The sequence below is a fragment of the Parus major genome, chromosome 15 (genome assembly GCF_001522545.3).
Source record: "Parus major isolate Abel chromosome 15, Parus_major1.1, whole genome shotgun sequence".
NCBI lineage: Eukaryota > Metazoa > Chordata > Aves > Passeriformes > Paridae > Parus > Parus major.
This window is the reverse complement of record NC_031784.1, coordinates 3,131,650-3,152,512: the sequence shown is the minus strand read 5'-3', so window position 1 is coordinate 3,152,512 and position 20,863 is coordinate 3,131,650. Positions and strand designations below refer to the sequence as shown.

Below are 20,863 nucleotides of genomic sequence, written 5' to 3'. Positions count from 1 at the left end.
AGGGATTATGCTGCCTTCAGCCCTCACTGACTTTTGGTAAAAGATCCTGGCTCAGCCTCCACAGTCCCAGCCTGGGGATGAGCCCCAGGTGTGTGTGAGCATCCTCCTCCCCAAGTGGCTCATAGAGCACAGAGCATTCAGGGAACAGAGCAAGAGGCACTGCAGCCTCCGAGATAACAGAATAAAATGTGTAAGATGAAGTTTTGTTAGAGGCAAACCCCCACACCTCAACAAATGCATGTTTGGATCTGGTGACTCCAAGCCCTGGCACTAGAACTCTGGAAATGCTGTTGCCAAAAACCCCCAGGAGAAGGGGAGTGTTTGGCTGCTCCGAGCTCCACGGCGCTGTCGGATCATAACCGGTGCTGACCACACCTAGAGCTCAGTCCTCGTGTGTGCTGCACACACACACCCTGCTCCTCCCGGATCACGGCGGGATCAGCCTGCGGCACAACCCCCCTGGAAAAGGGACAGCTGCAGAACAAAACTAGGGAGAGACACCAACTTGCTGAAATAGAGCCTGTCATCTGCCTGGGTAAGCAGTTTATTTCTTTATCAGCATCTTTCTAGATAACCAGAAATCTCGCACAGCCTACGGACAGAAAACTGTAACGCTCTGAACAGCAGAGAAACCACAGCTGGTTGAAAAATGCTGTAACTCCTGTACTGTATACATGTGCCTGAGCTTGGAATGGAATGGCTGAACTTGTTAACACCAAAATGTGAATTCCTTATCACAAGAGCTCTTTAAAAAACATTCTAAGCAGCAGGAGAGGAATTCGGTTTAGTTTAGCTAGCTTTGGGCTGTTCAGAAGTGAAATAATCCTTCTGGATTAGTTTTTATTCTTTTGGGTTAGTTTTTATCCTAAGTCTGATTTTAAACTCCTTTTTTGTGCTTGACCAAGAGCATCAATACTGTTGATCAGGCACAGTTGCGATCAAAATTTAAAAGAACATGTAAATTGAAGAGATAATAGAATTTTTAAGTGGGTTTTCACAGCTTCATATCCAAGAAGCCAATGACTTTAGGGGAAAAGTTGAGATTTAATTTAAACTAACAAATGAGCAGTCACTCCCAAAGCAATGCGTACATATGACTATAAAATACTGCTAGAAGATGAATTCTAAGGAATCTTATCCCATGCCTCCAATTTAACGGTTATTTTTAACGCAAGATATAAATATTTGCCTGTGCAAACTTGTATTTAAGCCTCAGTTTTCGTCATCCTTAAACAAAAGGCTCAGTTTGTGCCAGTACCTCCATTAGATGCAATTATAGAATTAAATATTAATGGTGGCTTCCTTGGAAGAATTGACCACTTTGATCAGAACATGCTGTTGGTAATGCACCATCAGCGGTCGCTCTGATCCTGACGCTTCCTGGATGCACAGCCACAGCCCCAGGGGAGAGATTCCAGGAGCCAGCTGGACTCTAACAGTGCCCCAGCCTCACCCCCACGGCCGTGCCCACTGCCTGTGTCTGTATTTCCATCTCCTTCCTTACCAGTCCTGCTCTGGAGACTTTGATCAGATCCCAAACTCTCTTTCAACACCTCGGCAGGACTCTGAACAGGCCCACACCAGTCACTAACAACCTTCCAGGTGGCCATCAACCCTCCTGACCACAGGATTTCCCCCCATGGCAGGGTGGTGGCCCTGCTGTGAAGACTCACCTCGTTCTTCTGCTTCCAGGCCGAAGAGGAGCCAGCCCCAGGGAGCCAGGAGAGCCATGCCGGACTCCTTCACCATCCACTTCCTCAAGGTGCTGCGGGAGCTGCTGGCCTTCGTGCTGTTCAGCTACACAGTGCTGCTCGGGGCGCTGCTGCTGGCTGGCTGGACCACCTATTTCCTGGTGCTAAAATGAGGGCTCTGTCCCTGCTCCTGCTCCCACTGGCTTTCCAGAGGCACCCAGCTCCACGGCACAGCTCCACACACGGGATGGAGGCCCCTTCCCCCTGCGCCAAACCTGCGAGAGTTTTCTGCTGTTGCTGCCTCATCGCTGTCTTATTTTCCTATGTAAAAACAATAAAGGTTAAAAGAAAAGGTATTGCTGTGCATGCACTCTACAGATCCTTTATGTCTCCTGGATGGTTGTTTCTGTTCTCTGAACTATTTAAAAGCCTCCCACCAGTTTTCTCCTGAGATTCCCACCCTGCCTAGCACAGCACAGGGGACGGCAGGGATGCAGCACCACTCCAACATCTCTACAAACAAGTCCTGCCTTGTCCTACTCTGCCTCATTAAGGGTGTGAAGGCAGACACACAGAAATTACTTGTAATTTGTTTTAGAAGTCCTGAAAAAAGAAATTTCAAATCAGCACAAGTTTCCCCCCTCCCTATGGTTTTACAAGGTACAGGGTTGTTACCTGGAGCTCTCAGGTGTGCCAGGCTTTTGAACAAATGTTTAAAGCATAGAGTTAGATGAAGAATGTGTAATACAGCAATGCCTCAGTAAAGTAACCTGCGCTGGCTGAGTGTCTGAAAACAGGAGAGAAAATAGGAATTCCTGCTGTAACTAAAAATAGCAGATTTAATTGATGAAGGCCATTTTGTGTGGAATTGCATGGGAAACCTTTGCTGGAGAAGGTGATTATCACTACCCAAACCCATGGAACTACCCAAAATCAAAGCAGCATCATGTAGTTTAGAACAATAAAGATTAATTAAACTAGGGCTGTGAGGAGCACTGGTGTCTCTGAGCTGGTGGTCACAATCTGTCTCTGCTGGAATTCCCTTTTACTCAATGGAGCTGTTTTCAACACAGATGCAAAGTTGGGTTGTTTTAATTTCTTCCTTATCTTGGGGGCTCTGCCCAATGTCGTCATGGACCATAAGCTCTGCATTTCTCTTGTCCAAATCCTTCTTCCCAAGCTTTGTTCACCTTTCCCAGATCTGAGGTCACTGAAATACATCAAGCCCTAAACCTTAACAAGGCAATTCTACCACCAGTTCGGTTTTCTAACAGCTGGACATCACTCTAAGCTTGTTGGCTGCTCTATTACACAGATTAAATATTTTTGTTCATCAGGCTTGAAAGCTACAAAATCAAACATCAAACAGCCTTTCTTAAAAGAGAATTCTTACACATTCCGCATTTTGTTACAATTAGGCAAGATCGTTATCTTCTCCAATCTCCTTCTCATTCCTATCACCTGGGCAAACTGTTGCCTATTTCTGACCCTTGCGATGTTGGGCGAAACACAGAGGAGGTGTCTCCCAACAGCACTTGTGCTCCACAGGGCCGTGAGGGCGGAGGGGACGCGGGGACATCCGCGGGGACATCCCTGGGGACATTCCTGGGGACATTTCTCGGTCACCCCCGCCTCAGCTTCCCGCCACTGCCCTCACGGCCCCGCGCGCCGCTCCACGCGCTCTGCGCACGCGCCGCGCTCAGCCCCGCCCAAAACAACCGCACCCCCGCAGGCGCGCGCGGTGACGCCACTTCCGCGCGCCGAGGGGCCAAGATGGCGGCGGCGGGCGGGCGGTGGCTGTGGAGCTGCTGCTCCGTGCTCAGGTACCGCGGCGGGCCGGGGGGACAGGCTGAGGGAGAGATGCGCTGCTCACGCCGCGCTCCCCACCTGCGAGGTGTAGGTTAAAGAGCACACAGCATCAAAGAAGGAAAACAGACCGGTTGTTTTCATTAAATTGCTGTAGAACAAAAAAATTCTCATTGCTCTGTGCTTCTGTTTTTCCGCTCATGTATTTCCGTGATAGACCCTGACTCCAGGGTGTTTGCACAGCTTGGGTTGTAAGTAAAACTGGTCACAGAGACCCAAGTGTCGCTGGATTGTAATAAACCTGTCACATTTCTCACCTGCATGTACCACACCGCACTTTTAAGCATGTATTTTAACCTGTTTTCCAGTATTGTTGACCATCAGCAGTTTGCTGGTATCAGCTAACATACATTTTCTCTCTGAAGGTATTAATAATACACTAATTAACGTGCTTGTCTTTTCTTGCACTTATGATTAAATAGTAATACAAAATTTGAAACAAACTTACTCATCTGCTGTCATGCAGCTGCATCACAGAAACCCGGCACAGTCAGGTTCCCCTTGAACAGCTTCTGGATGTTCTTCTCCTCCTTTATCCCAATTTCCCACGGCACACAGGGATGTTTCTGCTGCTCAACTTTGCCTTTTGCTTTTCCAGACGCAGCTTCCCTGTCCTGGCCAGTGTCCGGCAGCGAGGCCTCGTGGGCAGGAGCGGGCGGTGGCAGCAGGCCGTGGGGCTGGGGGTGGCCCTGTGCGCCGTCCCCGTCGTGGAGGTACCCCCAGCACTCCCTCCTTGCACCAGTTTAACACCCAAACCCGTTTGTCCTGGTTCTCCCCCTGGGGTTTCATCCTCAGGGAGAATTTGGCTGTGTGGCCTCGCTGTGGGGCTTTTCCTCCCCTTTGTGTTGGAGTGGTGCCAGCAGGGAGGGCGATGGGAAGGTCACACAGGTGTCTTGTGTTGCAGCAGCAGAGCTCGGGGTCCCTCAGCAATGATGCCCTGATCAGAAGAGCCGTGTCCCTGGTGACAGACAGCACGGCCACGCTCCTGTCCCAGACCACCTACGCGCTGATCGAGGCGCTCACCGAGTACACCAAGGTGAGCTTGGGGGTCTCACACCTGGCACAAGCTGCTGCTGGCAGTGCCAGCTGCTCTGGCACTAACTACACCTCTTAAACCATGCTCAAAATGGGCTTTTGCAAAATTAATTTAACCAAAGAGGTTTGGGGAGTTGAAGATGTCAGATTCCTCGGGAGCGATGGAGTCGCTGTTCTACACCAAATGTGGAAGTTACTTTTAGCTTTGTTAAGTTGTTGCTTTTGGGTTAAAAGTAGACAATTCCAGAATGGTTTAGGTTGGAAGGACCTTAAAGCTTATCCAGTCCCTTGAGCAAGGACACCTTTCACTATCCCAGGTTGCTCCAAGCCCTGTCCAGCCTGGTCTTGGAAGCTTCCAGGGATCCAGGGGCAGCCACAGCTCCTCTGGGCACCCTGTGCCAGGGCCCCACCATCCTCACAGCCAAGAGTTTTTCCCTAGCATCCCATCCAACCTTGCCTTCTGTCAAGGTTCTGTGAATTCTGCATTCTGTGAATCCATTCCCCTTCTCCTGCCATTCCATGCTCTTGTAAGAAGTCCCTCTTTTTACTTAGGCAAAATGACCCTGGAACTCAGAGCTGGGGCTGAAGGAACTCGTAACAGTTACTTATATTCCCTGTGTACTGAGTTCTCTGTTCTTGGGCATTTTATTGCCCTTCTCAGCCTTTCTAAGGCCATGAACTGAGTTCCATCAGAAGAATGGCATAAGCCATACTTAAATCTGAAACAAGACACAGTTTAATTTTGTAAATAAAGTGCCAATTTGAGTAAAGTATTTGCATTCCAGTTTACACCCTTGTCAGTACATCAAGAGTAATGTTGCTAATTAACACCAGGCAACACTGAGACAACACCAGAGCTGTGCAGGTGTCATGGTAACTGTGCAAAATGATTCCTTCACAGGCAGTTTATACTCTGGTGTCTCTCTACAAGCAATACTCCAATCTCCTTGGGAAAGTGAATTCAGAAGAAGTGGATGCAGTCTGGCAGGTGGTCATAGGAGCCAGAGTGGATGTAAGCAAACCTCCCTCCCTCACCATCTGCCTCTCCAGCCCTGCTCTCACTGCTCTCCACAGCTCAGGAGGGCTCTCAGGTCTGTTACACCTTGTTTGATTCTTTCTCCTGCTCCTAGATGACCACCAAGCAGCAGGAATACCTCAGGCTGGAATCCAGCTGGATGACAGCGCTGCGGCTGTCGGAGATGGCGGCAGAGGCCGCGTATCAGTCAGGTGCGCACAAGCAGCCTCTGCCCTTTTCCCTCTCTGAACACAGCTCAGACACACAATGTACATTCAGTTAACATCACAAGTGACAGCTGGTGCCTGGTTTTTAGAGGTGCTGAGCACATACATTCTGGTTTTGGCTGTGAGGCTGTAGGTGCTTTCTTAGAACTAGGCCTGGAAACTTCATGCGTGGTTTAGGTCAACACCAACCATGGCCAAAAAGTGTTTGAGGGAGGAGTTCAGTTATTTTTAAATGCAAAGCTCAAACATGGTCCTGGGAGCCACAGAACCAAGGCTGCTTGTGAGTCCAGTAGGGCTTTCCAGCTGGGTTTAGTTATATTAAAAAAGTAAAAGATACTAATTTTTGGGTTTTCTCCCTGGAGAGATTTGAGAGCTCTGAGATTGAGTTATGCACTAGTTTGTGGTAAATGGGCAAAGTTACTGGAGTGGAGAAGGGAGGGAAAGCAATGAATGTACAGAGACACCCTAATTCTGTAAGTGCCTGGAAAAGACCCAGGAATCTGTGGGAGTATGGGAGGAGAATGATGGGAATTCAGCAGTGCCACAGATATTCCTGCTGCTGTAGGTGCCAGGATGGGACAAGGACTGAAAAGTTCTGGCACAGAAGGAGTGGGCTGGGCTTAGCTGTCAAACCCACTGGCACAAGGTGATCACTCCTATCCCCCTCCAGCTGAATCCCACTGGGAAGGGAGGATTCAAGTGAGCTGTGACTTCTCAAAGCAGATGTAAATGAACAGTAAATGCATTGAGCTTTATACAGCCAAACAGCCAGCACAACACAGCAAAGCAGATGATGATCCCATCCATTTCCTTGGCTGAAGGTTTGCCCAGTGCTCCTCTAACCCAGTGTGTCAATCCTTCCCTCCAGGTGCAGACCAGGCCTCGGTGACAGCCCGCAGCCACATCCAGCTGCTGCAGTCCCAGGTGCAGGAGGTGCGGCTGCTGTCCCAGAAAGCAGAGACCAAATTAGCTGAAGCTCAGACAGAGGAGCTCCTAAAATCCCGAGGAGAGGACCCCTCATTGCCACAGGGTGTTTCAGGAAATACAGATGATGACCCTTACCTTCGGGAGGACTGAACAGAACTGAGCTCTCAGGGTCAATCACAAATTGAACAGTCCCAAGCACTTAAGTGTGGGATGGTGTAAAACTGCTGAAACAAGGCTGTGATTCCATTTTTTTTCCCCAAAAAAGGAATGCTTTACAAATCAAGTATTTGGAAGGCTTCAATTTTGTTTGTAACTTACCTTGTTTGTGATACTTTTGGATTCATTTATTTAAATGTTTATCTATGCAAATGTGAAGACTGTTACCAGGGGTGGCCTGGTGTGGTCTGCTCCATGATTCCCAATGGTAATTGTGTCTCTGCTTGGAGGGTCCTGCTGCTCCCTTGGTGTGTTTGTGGGAGCTCATTAGGGATCAGCCAGAGAAGTGTATTTAAAAATCCTTGTTTTTAACCTCTGAGGTAAATGATGTCTGTGAGGCGATGCCTTTATTAAACTGTGCAAAAGCAGCTCGTTGTGGGTGTGTCCATTTGGGGAAAAGATTAGGTCCTGCTTTCTATTTGAATTTAAAAGTTTCTAAGCTCTGAGTTGGCAGTTGCTCCAAATTAACACTGAGCTGCAGTGTTTGCTCTGGAGCTGAGAATTTCTCATGGAGTCACCCAGGCTCTTGGTGCAGTTTTGTTCAGCACAGCAACATATTTCACCCAGAGTCATGTCTGGGGGAGGTTCCCCGGGAAGCAAAGCAGGGAGGTTTGATTTTCAAGATACTGTGGTTATAAACAAAATCGTTTTGGCAGCTGCTGTGTACTGTTCCACAAAGCACTGAGCAAAAGAGAGTTTTACATATTTGAATGCTTCCCAGTGCAAGGGAGTAATTATTCAGGAAATAATTATTTCTTTTGCAAGCTTAATGTTTCACTGCAGGTTTCAAAACCACAGGTGTCTCACTGTGTAAATTTCCTAACCTGACAGCTGGTGTGAAATTTGCTTTGTAGAACAGCATCCACTAGAACTTTATCACTGATGATTTGAAGCAGTTAATCCCCATCTACCAGGTTGTGCCAAGAATACATGCATTAATCAAAAGTTTTTCACCACAGATTAGCATCTGATGTACTGCTTCTGTGTCAAGATTGAGTTGTGACTGACCAGGAATTTTCTTACCTGCAGCATAAACTCTGTCTCATTTTGGCTGCCTTTGGAACAAATGCAATCTCAGGTGCACAGCACTGTTCATTTACAGATTAAGTAGTAAAAAGAAAATTAACAAACCTTCTTTCCTTGCTCCTCACTGGGTGCTGCTGTATCCAAGGAGGATGGCATAGTCTGGAATTCAGTTCACAGGGAGCTGCCAGTGTCTGCTGTGCCAAACACAGCTCTGGGCTGCAGCATTAGGGAAAAAAACCCCCTGTGATGAGAGGATTACTTGAGTGGTGGCACAGCCAAGCCCTCAGGAGCCAAATACACCCTCATGTCAACCTCTAACCACAACTGCTCTCCTTTGGTGCCTTGTGCAGTTGAAGAACATCTGCCAAGCCCCTGACCCGAGTGCACAAACAAGTTGTGTACCTTTCAGCATGCCACAGTAACTACTCAGATGCTTGCATGGCACTGCCAGGAGCCTGCAAAGCCAGGAAAGTCCCTCTTCCCCCTTCAGGGCCTGCTCCCAGCCCTGCTGTGACCCCACTTCTGGTTTCACTGCACGTCCTGCGCTTCCTGCCCGAGAGCTGTTCCCACACACGTCCAGCCTGACGTGGCTGGAACCAGTCAAAGTGAGGGTGAGGAGCACAAATGGTTCCACATCACCCCCAAAACAGGGCAGAAGGGAGTCCCTCATCTTTGTTAGGAAGTGAGAGCTGCCAGTTGAGGGTTAGCCCACACACCTAAGCCCACAACAGACATGACATCATGCTCTGTGCTCCTGAGTTTGCATTGGGAATCATCGAGTGGATCACGAAAGTGCTGGCACAGCAGCTCACAGGGCACCACGGTGCCCGCTCTGTCCAGTCTCCTCTCCAGGACCAGCAGCAGTGCCCAGAGAATTGTGCCCAGAACCTGGGGTTTGCTGCTGACACTCGGCCTTGTTTACTAAGCCAACACACCTGAAACTACACACAGGCACTTTCTCAGCTACAGTTCATGAACCCCTGCTGGAGCTGCAGCCAGGAAAAACAGTAACAGCTTGCACAAGACCACCCTGAGAATGGACACCCACCAATTGTTCGAGACAAACTCACACCTGGCACAGAAACACTCCTGTGAGGTGGCACCTTCTGCCCCAAGAGCCTGGGTCAGCCCTGGGGCTCAGCCAGAGCTACCCCAGCTGCTCCAGAGGGCTAAGAGAGCACATCCTACCAGCAATCCCCTCAACATCCCACTGAGAGCTCCCACACCTCTGCTCTCAGCATGTCCTTGTCTATAGGACAAGCAAGAACCTCTTGGCAGTGCTTCCTGGGCACTTGTGAAAGCTCCAGCTCCCCTCTGCTGGGGGATGGACGCTGGGCAGCTGGCACTAGAGACAGTAATCACAACAGGACCACACAAAGGGATCTGCTTTCTCTAATCACACACTTCCTATTTTCCTTTTTACTCATTTTTTTTCCCCCTAAGGCTTCCAGGCTGCTTCCTGCTCATCCACAGCTCCAGCTCTAGCAGCAAGACACTGATAAGCTTCACAAAAGCACTACCAAAACTTAGTTCTATATTTGATATTTTCTCAAATTAGCAACTCCAGCACATTCAGATTAATCACCTTTATGTCAATGCATCTTGTCTGGACAGGGCAGAGAACAGCTCACAGAAAAGGAAGTGGCAAGTATCTATTTCCACATAACATTATCCTCTTTAATGCAAATACCCAGCACCAGATCTCAGCCTTCCCTGGCTTTTAGGGCTCTTAGCTTTCAGGAGACCTAAGAATATTCCCATGTAAATACTTTTCAAAACCGTTTTATTTATACACAACATTACAACAACAACAAACCAAACACCTCCCACACAACACAGGAAGCTACAGCCATTCTTCCTACCACCATGATTACTCAAGACACACAGCTCCTCTCAAACCAGAACAGAAAGTGTTTGTGCTAAAGTTTCCAGTGCATGTAAACCTGTTGTGAGTTTCTGTAAAAGCCAAAGGGCTGGAAGCAGAGCCCAGTCCCCCATTTCATCGTCACTGCTGTGTTAAGGCCATATATTTTTGAAGCTTTTCCTTCCCTTTCTCCTGCTGTTTGGTAGGAGCTGTGGGGTTGCTGCCCTGCAGACCCAGCAGGACGTACTGGCCTTTCTTCCATGCCTTCAAGTAATTTCAAATGCTCTGCAACTCGTTAGTCATCACTGGCTGCCCCACATGAGACTGACTTTGGCCAGCAGTCAGACACCAGGGCAGGTGGCACTTGTGACTTCCCCTGGCACAATCTGGCTGGGAGGAGCTGAGTCCCCTGTACCATCATGAAGCCACCAGCCACACCTCCATCCTGTGACAATTCAACTGCTTCAAGTAACCCCCGACAGGGAAAGACTCACTGCAAACCAAACCACAACAGCTCCAGTGCGATCTGTTAGTAACAGACATGTTTCTACCACGACCTGATTTTTAGTTTAAGTACTCTGTCACCAGCCACAATCCCACTGGGCTCATCAGTAACTCCTTTTCCAGCCCCTACTGTAGCTGTGTGTCACTGACACCGCACACCTAATGCTGTCATCCTTCACCAGCGTCCACATGATCCACATCTCCGTTGGGTTCAGTCTGTGCACAACCATCAGCTCTTTGTACAAGCAGGGATCAAAAGGATTGAAAGGTCTCTGGATGCCAAAAGTCTTAAAGCCAGCATGGTTCTTTGGGGTCACTGACATCTTTGCCAGACACATTCCCACAAACACATCATCTATGGGGAAGAGCTCCATGTCCTCTGCGGTGCTCTGGAGGTGACGCACTGTCTCTCTAGACATCACATATCCCCCTCCTCCTGCATAGAGAGGATAGAAGGCGGCTCCATACATGGGCTCTGGAATAAAGTATTTGACCTTGGTGTTCCTGATGGGCCGGGCATTGGCGATCACATCCCCAACAAAGAGATCCTGTTCAGGATCCAGCTCCTGGAGGAACTCAACGATGTTGTAAGTGTTGACAAACACATCATCGTCACCCTTCAGCACAAACCTGGCGTGCAGGCAGTCCTCCATGAACCAGCGGAGGAAATGCAGCTCCTTGAGGGTCAGGTTGAAGAAGTTGTCAACAAAATCCCACTGCAAGATGTCATCAAACTCCTGGCTTTCATAAGCCAGCAGCTGGTGCAGGGGCTGCAGCTGGATTTTGGCGTCGGAGCGCCCTAGGAGGAACACCAGCCTGATGCGCCTGCCCCCGATGGAGACCTCCTTCCCCCACGTGTTCCTGATGGCCACACGCCTGTCCACATTGATGGGTGAAGACTTGATGGCCAGCAGGAGGAACATCTCTTTGCTACACCTGGAAGGCCTCAGCAGGACCGAGAAGTTCCTGCAGTGCTTGTAGGTTAAGAAGATGCGGTGAGGCTCCGGGAGGACGAGAGAAGAATTGGCAACGGTCAAGTTCGGCAAACACTTGCTGTGCTCAGCGCTGTCCAGAACCGAAGGCTGCAGTCTGTGATCCATCACATCCACTTTCTGCTCTGAGGATGATGTTGCCAACTTTGCCTCCTTCTTCATGTAAAACACCCAGGCCAGCAGTGTGATTGAGAAGGTGTAAAGCGCGAGGCTTTTAATCCTGGGATACATGGCAGCATCCGGAGCTGGACCGGCCCCGGGTGGGCAGATGAAGACGAGCCGTTCCCTCCCACCTGACCTGGGACGGGAACGTGTCTCGGTGCCCCCCCTCTGTTCTCACCAGGACCCGGTGCTACCGGTGAGGATGGTCCAGAGCCCCCGGCCCCGCCGGGACGCGCAGACCGGGCTGGAGCCGCCACTACACGGTGACCCCGCAAGGTAAAACCTCCGCCCTGCTCTGCGGAGGAGCCCCCTCCGGGCGCTGCCGTCCCCTCCGCGATTCACCGGGCGCTGCCGTCCCCTCCGCGATTCACCGGGCGCTGATGTCCCCTCCGCGATTCACCGGGCACTGCCGTCCCCTCCGCGATTCACCGGGCGCTGCCGTCCCCTCCGCGATTCACCGGGCACTGACGTCCCCTCCGCGATTCACCGGGCACTGATGTCCCCTCCGCGATTCACCGGGCGCTGCCGTCCCCTCCGCGATTCACCGGGCGCTGCCGTCGCCCCCGCCCCTCCCCGCAGCATCCGAGCCCCGCCCGCGGGAGGAAGATGCGGGGGGCTGGCAGCGGCACCGGGGCAGCGTGTCCCTGGCACGGCACATCCACACTACACCTCACACACCCACCCAACACCCCCTGCCCGCTCCAGCTCCCGCAGAAGCCCAGCACCAGCCACAGACCACATGGAGCCCCGGGGCATCTCCCAGCTCTGGCGGTTCAGCTAACCCAGGCTCCACGCAGCGTTCCCGTGTGGTTTATTTCCACTCACGCCTCTGCTATGGACACATCACTGAGAGTTCTCCACTGCCGTGGCTACATCGTCCTGGCTCTGGGTGCTGGCTTCCAAGGGCCACCGAAGCAGCTGCATCTGGAATTGAACTGTCAGAGGCACCAGCTGGAGCTCTTGACCCTCCTCCACTTCAGCAGTGTCTTTGTTTTTTCCTTTTCCTGTAGTAAGTAGTACATTTGTCACTGTCTTGAGAGAGTAAATCATCCCAAAGCAACAGTGTGTAAGGGTGTCAGCACTGACTGGGCCTTGAGGGAAATCTATTTGAATTTGATTTTGGATGATAAGCCCAAAAAATCCTCTTCAGGCTTTTCAGTTGACCTGGATGCAGCCTTGCTTTTTGTTATGAAACTACCCTAGGGCAAAGGAAAGATGCAGAAATAAATTACTTCAAGGATCCTGGAAAATCAAGTGTGGGGTAAAATGAGACCTACGTGAGACTACTTCTGAAGACATCCTTCAATGTCTGGGCAAATGGTTCACTTGTGACAAAGCCCGCTGCCTTTCCGCTTTGAGCCGTCTGGAAGTGATCCAATTCCTCTGAGAAGACTTATTATTTGTGTGCATTTGCTGACTGAGGGATGCAAATCAGCCTCAGTTCCCGGCTGTGAGAGTGATGGGCCCTGCACAGCCCCACTGGAGCTGGGAGCCATCTCCTGTCCCCCGGGGCATGGCCATTGTCACAGCTCCAAGGAGGTTCTGGTCCTCAGGTGATGAGCAAGTGTCAAACGGCCATGGAGCAGCTGGTGACTCACGGGACAGGCAGGATGTGCAGACACTGAGCTCAGCAGGGCTCGAGCAGCACCCCCAAAAGCCACAACTGGGGTGTTCTGGTGAGTCACAGCCATTGGACAGTGGATGTAGTGAGCTGTGGGTAGCTCATTTTTAGGCACTGTGAGTTTTGCACTCACACTTTTAAATATGCACTCAGTGGCCTCACAATGCAGCCAAGCCAGCCCCCCACCTGCACAGAGACATGGGGACATCAAATTAAGCACAAATCTCTAATTGCTGTGGGTTTCCTGCAGCACCAGCACTTCTGTGCACACAACAGCACTTTTACCCTCATTCAAGCTGAAAGGAAACCCCCTGTACACACTGACCACACACCAGGGAGGGAAGGAAGGAAGGAACAAGCACTGCTGAAGCTGAGCTTTTTGACAGCAGCTGCCTCCTTCAGCAACAGGGTGAGTGTAGATTGCAAATATACATCTTCTTGTGGGGGACAGCAGTTCAAGGAGTTCTTTTCAGATCGCTGGGGGAGGCCCCAGACTTCTGTGATTGCAGACACAGCCCAGGACTGCAGAGCTCTGCAAGCCTTCCCAAAGATGGGGACTTTACTGTGGGTAACAGGGCACAGGAAAGCAGCCTGGAGCTCTGTGGGTGAATTGCACTCTTAAACCTGATGCCAGAGCAGGAAAACAAAGCTCCTTTGGTAGCTCTAAGCAGTGCTGGAAGACCTGGCCCTCTCCATGCCCTCCTTGACCCACAAGCGGCTTTTCAGTATTGTTTGGCCAATCCTTTCCTCTCCCACTCTTCCATTACCCGTCTGATGTGCTGGCACTGCTATTTTTGCAGTCAAAACCAAGACTGCTGGAAAAATAACCTGCAAGCGGCAGGGTGAGGTTTGTCTCTGGCAGATATAGCAATGCTGCCGGCTGAGCAGCCCTGGGAGGCGAGGGACACACCCGGCAGGGTCAGGGTGGTCTCTTCATGGGTGACAGCAGACTGGGATCTGTTCCCAGCCCTGCCATGGGCTACCTGGGGCACCTGGGGCTCTCTGTGCATCTCATCTCTAAACCAGAGAGAACAATAATCCCCTCTGCAAAGTGCTTGGAGATGTGAGTTGGCAGAGGATGAGGAGCTCGTTATGCATCCCAGGCAGCCCAGCTGCCCGCCCACGCCACCGCCCACATTTGGCAGCCCACACAGTGGGCAGCACTTTTCTCACTCAAAAATCTGCTTTGCCCTTCTCCCCTGGCACGGGGTGCTGTAGGTGTGAGTCTCCCAGGGCAGCTGGCAGCCCACCCTCGGTGCCTGTGCAGACACCAACTCATAAATGAGTCCAGGCTGTGTCTGTCCTGAGAACCCCACAGTCAATGTCTGTATTCACAGCCCGAGGCTCAGGATGTGAGTAAGTCCCTGCTCCTGTTTGCTCTCTCACACACTCCACCCTCTGCCCTGTCAGCTCCAGCCTCTGTCACCTTTGGAAGACGCCTCGATTTTCTGGTTGGCCCGACCTCTTTTCTCTGCTTTGGGTTTTTTACTCTTCTCTTTGCCTTTTTTTACCTCCTGTGGAGAGAGAAATTTCCACAGTAAGGCTGTGTTGAAACTCACTGCCCTCATTCAGTCCTGTGACAGCTTTTATCATCTGGGTGCTGTCACCGGGATTTCAGGAGTAGGAGCACAGCAGTGTGGCTGCTCAGAGAAGGGAATCCAGGAAACAGAAAGTTGGTACAGCTGGTATGTGCTGCCATGCTGAGAGGGCACCAGAGGAAGCACGAGTGGCTGCTTACACATTCTGGAATGGAAAAATTAACTCATCTGTTTTCCTAGGCCCAGAAAAAGTAGCAGTACTGCTTGCTAATATCAGCTTTAAATAACCACACCAGCAGTGATGGATGGTGGATAGGCAGGGCTATTTCAGCCCCATCTTGGTGAGGGATGGATGGATGGATGGATGGATGGATGGATGGATGGATGGATGGATGGATGGATGGATGGATGGATGGATGGATGGATGGATGCCCAGGCCAGAGAGGGCATTTGCTGAGCCCCAGCCTGCAGCCCTGCCCTGGGACAACATGCTCCTTACCTCCTCCTCCAGAACTGGTGGTTCTGGTGGTTTCTCAGGGATCAGGATCCCAAAATCACACACAGTTGCCACCAGGTCCTCGGTGGCCAGCAGGGTCTCCAAGGTCACCCTTGTGGTGCCCAGGCTGCTCCGAATGGGAGGGTCACTGCGGAATTCACATGGCTGCTGCTGCTTCTTTTTCTGCTTGTCATTGGACACGGGGACAGGCCTCAGCAGAAGGCTGGGGTCCCTCTTTCAGAGAGAAGCAAACCCAACCCAGCCCCTTGCCCACCACTGCATCCTGGCCCAGGTATGTGCCACCAGCTGCTGCCTTCCCCCCACAGAGAGGGGGGACTTTGGGAGAGGTCTGACTCTCTGACACACCAAGCTGACCCAGGAGAAGGGTCCTTGTTCTCCCATCATTGTTTTTGCAACTCAGATAGAATTTGGTCATTGTTTTATCCCAGCACCCTACCTTTGCACTGGTCTTCTTCATCTCCTGTCCTTCCTTTTTATTTGTGACAGTGTTTTCTTCTGGATCAGCATCCACAGGCCATGAGAGCACCTGGTCAGAGAGAGGAGCTGGCCATGGGTCACTGCCATCCCAGCCTGCCTCCCAGAGGGAATGTGATACCACTGGCTGGGCCTCCCAGCAGCTCTTTCCCCTTCATCTAGCTCGGCCACACCCTCACCTTCTCCTCCACAACTGAGACAATCGTTCCAGCCTCCAGGTAGGACTTCAGCCCCACCAAATCCTTGGCAATGTGTTCCTTCCTGTAGCTGCAGTCGATGGTGTCTGCCCAGGGCTGTCCAGGGGTGGCAAACACCTTTGCTGTGTAGGGACACAAAAAAGTTCAGAGAAGACCTCTCCCCAGGACAGAAGGACCCCCGCGACACAGCTGGTGCCAGGTCATTATCAGCCCCACGAACAGCCCAGCTGGCACTGCTAGGGACATCCTGATGCCACCATACCCCACAAAGAGCTATAAGCCTGCCTGGAGAGATGGGACAGAAGATCTGTAATTCCTCATTACTTGAGTGGGCCTTGGGCTCCTCTGTGGCTGCAGGCTCCTGATGGCTCTTTGTTTCTCCTGTGTCCTGAGCAGAGCTGTCCACATCCAGCATGGCCACTGTGGGACTCCGGTGGATTTTTGCTCCCTGGAACAGACACAGATCTGCCTCCAAAATCCTATTCCCCTGCCCACCTTCATGGGAAGAAGGGACTTCAGTGCCAGGGAAAGGGTCTACCATAGTCAGCAGGGGCTTGTCCTGCTGGATGCAGCCGCATGGGAATTCTGTCCCCAGCACTGCTGCTGCCCATGCCAGGCCCATCACCCCATAGCTTGGAGATGCAGTTCCCCCTGCTGTGACGTGCCATGCTGCTTGTTTCCAGGAGCACCATCAATCACCAACCTCAGGGCTGCCCCTGTCCTTGAGCTCTTCTCCCTCTGCAAACTCATAGGTCACATAGTAGCTGTAGGTGATCACTGGACCCTCGGAGCCAACCTCCAGCTGCTGAAAAGCTTCGGGATTAGGGAGTCCCTTCATCTCCCCGATGCTCACAACCAATCGTGCTTCACTCCTGATCAGCTCTGAAAGGAAGACAATCTTGCCATGAAGCTGCAGTACTTCCTTTCCAGAGAGAGAGGAAGGAACAGAGCAAGCAGAAACCTCCAGGACCCACGTCCCACCTCCTGGCATCCCTCGGTGCCAGTCTGTGCAAATGCTGTGACAAACCACTGCCACGTGGGGTCACTCCAAAGCCACACAAACACCTCCTGCCTTGGCTGCTTTGCTCCTTCAACATTTGAGTCTCCAAAAAGCACATCTAGCACATAAACTCAGTGGGGCCATCAAGAGAGACTTCCTATCCTGGCTGGCTCCAGCCTCCTGCCCTCATGCCAGTCAGGAATGTGCCACAGAGGTGGCACCGCTGTGTGCAGACAGTGCAGCACAATGTGAGCACCTTCCCCAAAACAGATGTTCCTCTTGCCACAGCTCAGGAGTGAAACACATGGTCTGAAACCAGATGGTATCTGGGAAGAAAAGCTGAGGCAGGCCAGGACACTGAGGCAGTGCTGGGACTGGGATGGGTTGTTCTTGGGCCTAAGGTTGAAACTACCTCGAGTGTAATTACAAAGCTCAACCACAGGGCAAACCCCACTCCTGATTCACAGGGTCAGCACGGGCAGGCTCAAAGGCAGGGGCTCACCTGGCTGCCTTGCCAGACCATGGAACTGCTGCCTCTCGTCAGGCCATATGCGGATGTCATCGAGGATGGACAGCTTGGGCAGACTGTCCACCAGGAAGCCTCTGTAAGTGGGGATGAGAGCCAGTGGGTTCCCCTGGAGCACCAGGATGCGGAGGTTCTGCAGAGTGGACAGTTGGGAGACCAGCCCCAGCAGGTCTGTGAGGCTGTTAAAGCTCAGGTCAAGGGAGACAAGGTTTGGCCTAAGGAGAGAACCCAGGGAAGGAGGTAAGGCAGCCAGCATCCATTTGAAGAGAGAAAGCTACAGCCCTGAGGCAAAAACAGAAACAAAAATCGTATTTCCCCAGCACAAACTGGGTTGAACTGAGGAAAGCAATCTGGAGGCCAATCCCAAATTCCTGAGACAGACAGTCCATTGCCAGTCTGCCCCACAACACAAAAACATTTCTTTAGCATTCATTGATGACCCCACTGCAGCATTTGGTGATGCAGTCTACCCTTCAGATCCTTACAAACTTCCAGCAGTGGCTTTGGGAAGGACATGGAAAAAGTAAACTGCCCAGGGAAATGGAACTGTGGTGGGCAGGGTGCCAGGGCAGTTCCCCTGGTGATTTCCCCATTCCACACCTTGCTAAGGACCAAGACATGCCCATGTCCGGGAATGAGACAGAAGACAGCAGAGACAGACTCCTCTGCACAGAGAGTAGACAAAAAGAAACAACCCTTCTGAATTTTCCCAAAATTTTCCCTTCTATATTTTTCCAGAAAGGGCCACCTCCATGGCTTGAGGTCACCTGTTCACATCTGCTCATTTCCCTTTCAGGAACCCATGTTCAGTCTGTGGCATTACCAGAAATCCACAGTGAGATGCTTTTCCTGGGAAGGGCCACAGAGCCGGTTGTAGCCCAGCCCCAAGTGCTGGAGCTCTGGGGGTGGCTGAGCACACAGGTCCTGCAGATCACCCACAGCATTGTAACAGAGCTCCAGGACCTGCCCAGAACAGAAGGAACAACAAACATCTTGGCAACAAGCTGTTCCTGGCACCCCCTCGAGCTCTTTGGCTTTCAGTGTGTTCCAACGTCGGAATTCCTGCCCCATCCTGCTCGCTCACCTTCAGAGTCCGGGGCAGGTGGGCTGAGGTTACTCTGCTGATGTGGTTAGCACTGAGGATGAGCTCCTCCAGCTGCTGGAACCGCAGCAGACCCTCATCCACCTCCTGCACCTGCAAAGAGCTGGGTTTGGCCAACTTGTCCCTGAGGCACCTTGTGACCAGGATGACATGGACATGTGTTGATCTGCATGACATCTGTGTGACATGGATTAGCACTACATCCTGGGGAGGCTGTGGGGAGAAGCTCTACTCTAGCTGCAGCACCTGGGAACAGCTTGGGATGGAATGGTGTCCTTTTTCCCCCACAGCAGGAAGACAGGAAGGTTTCTGGCCTACAGCTTTATGGGCACCAGCAGCTGCACTTACCTCCTTGTCGAGTATCCGCAGGGATTTGACAATCTGGAAGACTCTGGAGCCATGCAGGAGCTCAGGTGCCAGCACAGCCACTTCCCGCAGGAGCTGGTCCTGGGGGCTGCAGTCGGGGGGCAGTGCCCAGGGGCTGTGCTGGTCTCTCAGCAGCTCCAGCAGCATCTCGGGGGTCTCCTCTCCCGGTGGCACGGCCTCCTCCAGCCCCGCTGGCTCTGCCCGTGGGCTCCTGCGGGCATTGAGGCGGGATTTGTTCTGCAGACACAGAGAGAGGACAGGCAGTGGCAGCCCTGTGCCATGTCCCACAGCTGTGCCCCCCAGACCCCTACCCAGCTGCCGAGGCCACAGGGGAAGTCCTTCAGCCCCAGGTGCTGCAGGTACTCCTGAAAAGCAGCCGAGACGCTGCTGGGTGCTGCCATCCAGCCCCAGCCTGGCAGGGAATCCCCCGGCTCAGTGGCTTGTGTCCCTGTCGCTAGGAGATGGTGCCATGGAACCAAACATTCTAGCAGGTCTGGAAGAACACCAAGCTCGCCCGGCTGGGAATAAATCCCTGGTTTTCTGGTTCCCACTAGGATCACAAAAACACAAGGGTTTTGGGGGCTGCTCCCCACTAGGGAAAGAGCAGGTGGCCTCATGCTGCACTTGCAGGATGCAGAATCAGAGTACTTCCCCAGCTGGGGAGCTGCGGCATGGAATTTGCCATTTCCCTTATCTGTGTCCTGAGTGTCACTCAGATTTCAGGGAAGAAGCAGTCAGGGTCTCAGTCAGCTCTGAAAGCCCAGCTCTCCACTTTATTGGAGGGCACTGCCACACAACCATGTAAGGCCATCAGAAAACAAGCTCATGGCTGAAGACATCAGCCTCCACACTTGAAAAAAGTAGGTGAACTCCAGGAACAGAAACCACAGGTCAGGTCAGCATCAGGTCTCCACACACGGATATTAATTTCCTTTTTCCAGCGATAGGTGTTGAGGCAATGGCCACAAATTCCATTTTAGAGAGCTGACAGAGCAGCATGTGTCAGCAGAACTTCACCATATTAATTGCAGTTGCTCTGTGGTGTCTGATGGTTACGTGGTGGAAACCTGAACTTCTCAGGTTGGGTTTTACAGGACGGATGCTGACCTGCTCTGTTATCAGCTCAGCAGCTTATCACAGTCCTGTACAGACCGGAAAGGATGTGCACAGTATGCACAGGCTATGAGATAATGGCATGTCCTGGAGTGGAATAACCAGGTAAAGTGCTGTCCTTAGGAGAAAATGAAGTAAAATCTTCTGAAAGTCTTTGAAAGAAAATTACCAGTGGTTGAATTGCGTTTTGTGGAAAAGCAAAGCTGTAAAAATTCTGTTTCTTTTATTTGCATCACTATTTAAAAAAACTCAGCACCATTGCCTTCACTGCTGCACAGAGATACTCCTGCTCTTGGGGAAAACCAGATCCCAGTAATCTTTGGTTGTGCCCATCTGGGAGAGCTGGAAGGGGGCTGGCAGTGCCCAATGGCATCTTTTATGTTACAAGCTCCTGCACCTTCCACAGATGTTCCTGTGGGCCACTGATCAACTGCACCTCTGCAGGTTTGGTGCTTCCAAACAAGAAACCCTCCAAGATCACCCTTCTGCCTGAAAGGAGCCATCTGTACCCACAGTGACTTTGTAGGGATGTTCCTGAAGAACGCCACACACAAAGAAATATCTCTCTTTCTCTCTGTCTCCATTTTCCCACCAAATAATAAAGTCCTCAAATAAAGTAAGTGTCTGCCAGAACTGTCCTTTCCATAAGCCATGGTAATTGATCTCTTCCTTGGCATTATTTAGCACTTATTCTCTGTTTTGGTGTGCATGAGAATTTCCTGGATTTGATTACTGGAAGCAGAAAGCAGCCTCAGGGGAGTTGGAGAGACGGGTGACAGGGATGGGGAGGGGGAATCCTGAGCATCCCTTGGGAACAGGGTCTTCCAGGCATCCAGCAAAATGATTTATACATGGAACTGGATTCCTGACCTGCCTTACTCACA

The 20,863-nt window shown here is 51.5% G+C and overlaps 3 protein-coding genes and 1 long non-coding RNA gene across 6 annotated transcripts; 2 read left to right on the top strand and 2 right to left on the bottom strand.

The window, feature by feature from the left end:
* The first annotated feature begins 541 nt into the window (after positions 1-541).
* Positions 542-2,047, top strand: LOC117245189. The gene is made up of 2 exons (XR_004499551.1): positions 542-1,602; positions 1,693-2,047. It is a non-coding gene; the product is annotated as an uncharacterized LOC117245189 (long non-coding RNA).
* A 1,383-nt stretch (positions 2,048-3,430) lies between these two features.
* On the top strand, positions 3,431-7,345 carry DIABLO (diablo IAP-binding mitochondrial protein). 3 transcript variants are annotated; one of them, XM_015644232.1, is made up of 6 exons: positions 3,431-3,514; positions 4,156-4,270; positions 4,465-4,593; positions 5,494-5,604; positions 5,723-5,819; positions 6,703-7,345. In XM_015644232.1, exons 1-6 carry the CDS (start codon positions 3,465-3,467, stop codon positions 6,909-6,911), a joined length of 711 nt encoding a protein of 236 aa, XP_015499718.1. In that variant the 5' UTR covers positions 3,431-3,464; the 3' UTR covers positions 6,912-7,345. The 3 variants fall into 3 exon arrangements, with proteins under 3 accessions (XP_015499718.1, XP_015499717.1, XP_033374104.1); XM_015644231.1 differs by having other exon boundaries at positions 4,462-4,593; XM_033518213.1 differs by lacking the exon at positions 5,723-5,819 and having other exon boundaries at positions 4,462-4,593; positions 5,494-5,683.
* A 2,424-nt stretch (positions 7,346-9,769) lies between these two features.
* On the bottom strand, positions 9,770-12,056 carry B3GNT4 (UDP-GlcNAc:betaGal beta-1,3-N-acetylglucosaminyltransferase 4). The gene has a single exon (XM_015644230.3). The coding sequence runs from the start codon at positions 11,592-11,594 to the stop codon at positions 10,476-10,478; it is 1,119 nt and encodes a 372-aa protein (XP_015499716.1). The 5' UTR covers positions 11,595-12,056; the 3' UTR covers positions 9,770-10,475.
* A 142-nt stretch (positions 12,057-12,198) lies between these two features.
* On the bottom strand, positions 12,199-19,779 carry LRRC43 (leucine rich repeat containing 43). The gene is made up of 12 exons (XM_033518219.1): positions 19,178-19,779; positions 18,849-19,103; positions 18,483-18,593; positions 18,222-18,361; positions 17,375-17,613; positions 16,572-16,754; positions 16,197-16,316; positions 15,855-15,994; positions 15,638-15,727; positions 15,184-15,363; positions 14,573-14,660; positions 12,199-12,529 (listed from the first exon to the last, which is right to left on the bottom strand). The coding sequence occupies exons 1-12, from the start codon at positions 19,481-19,483 to the stop codon at positions 12,369-12,371; spliced, it is 2,013 nt and encodes a 670-aa protein (XP_033374110.1). The 5' UTR covers positions 19,484-19,779; the 3' UTR covers positions 12,199-12,368.
* Between the last annotated feature and the right edge of the window lie 1,084 nt (positions 19,780-20,863).

Excerpts from the sequence above, each read along its gene's own strand:
- DIABLO (XM_015644231.1), top strand. The coding sequence starts at position 3,465 with ATGGCGGCGGCGGGCGGGCGGTGGCTGTGGAGCTGCTGCTCCGTGCTC. Across the intron at positions 4,271-4,461 it reads GCGCCGTCCCCGTCGTGGAG|CAGCAGAGCTCGGGGTCCCT; the intron begins GTACCCCCAGCA and ends CTTGTGTTGCAG. Across the intron at positions 5,820-6,702 it reads AGAGGCCGCGTATCAGTCAG|GTGCAGACCAGGCCTCGGTG; the intron begins GTGCGCACAAGC and ends CCTTCCCTCCAG.
- B3GNT4 (XM_015644230.3), bottom strand. The coding sequence starts at position 11,594 with ATGTATCCCAGGATTAAAAGCCTCGCGCTTTACACCTTCTCAATCACA.
- LRRC43 (XM_033518219.1), bottom strand. The coding sequence starts at position 19,483 with ATGAGGCCACCTGCTCTTTCCCTAGTGGGGAGCAGCCCCCAAAACCCT. Across the intron at positions 14,661-15,183 it reads CACCAGTTCTGGAGGAGGAG|GAGGTAAAAAAAGGCAAAGA; the intron begins GTAAGGAGCATG and ends CTCTCTCCACAG. Across the intron at positions 12,530-14,572 it reads AATCGAGGCGTCTTCCAAAG|GAAAAGGAAAAAACAAAGAC; the intron begins GTGACAGAGGCT and ends TACTTACTACAG.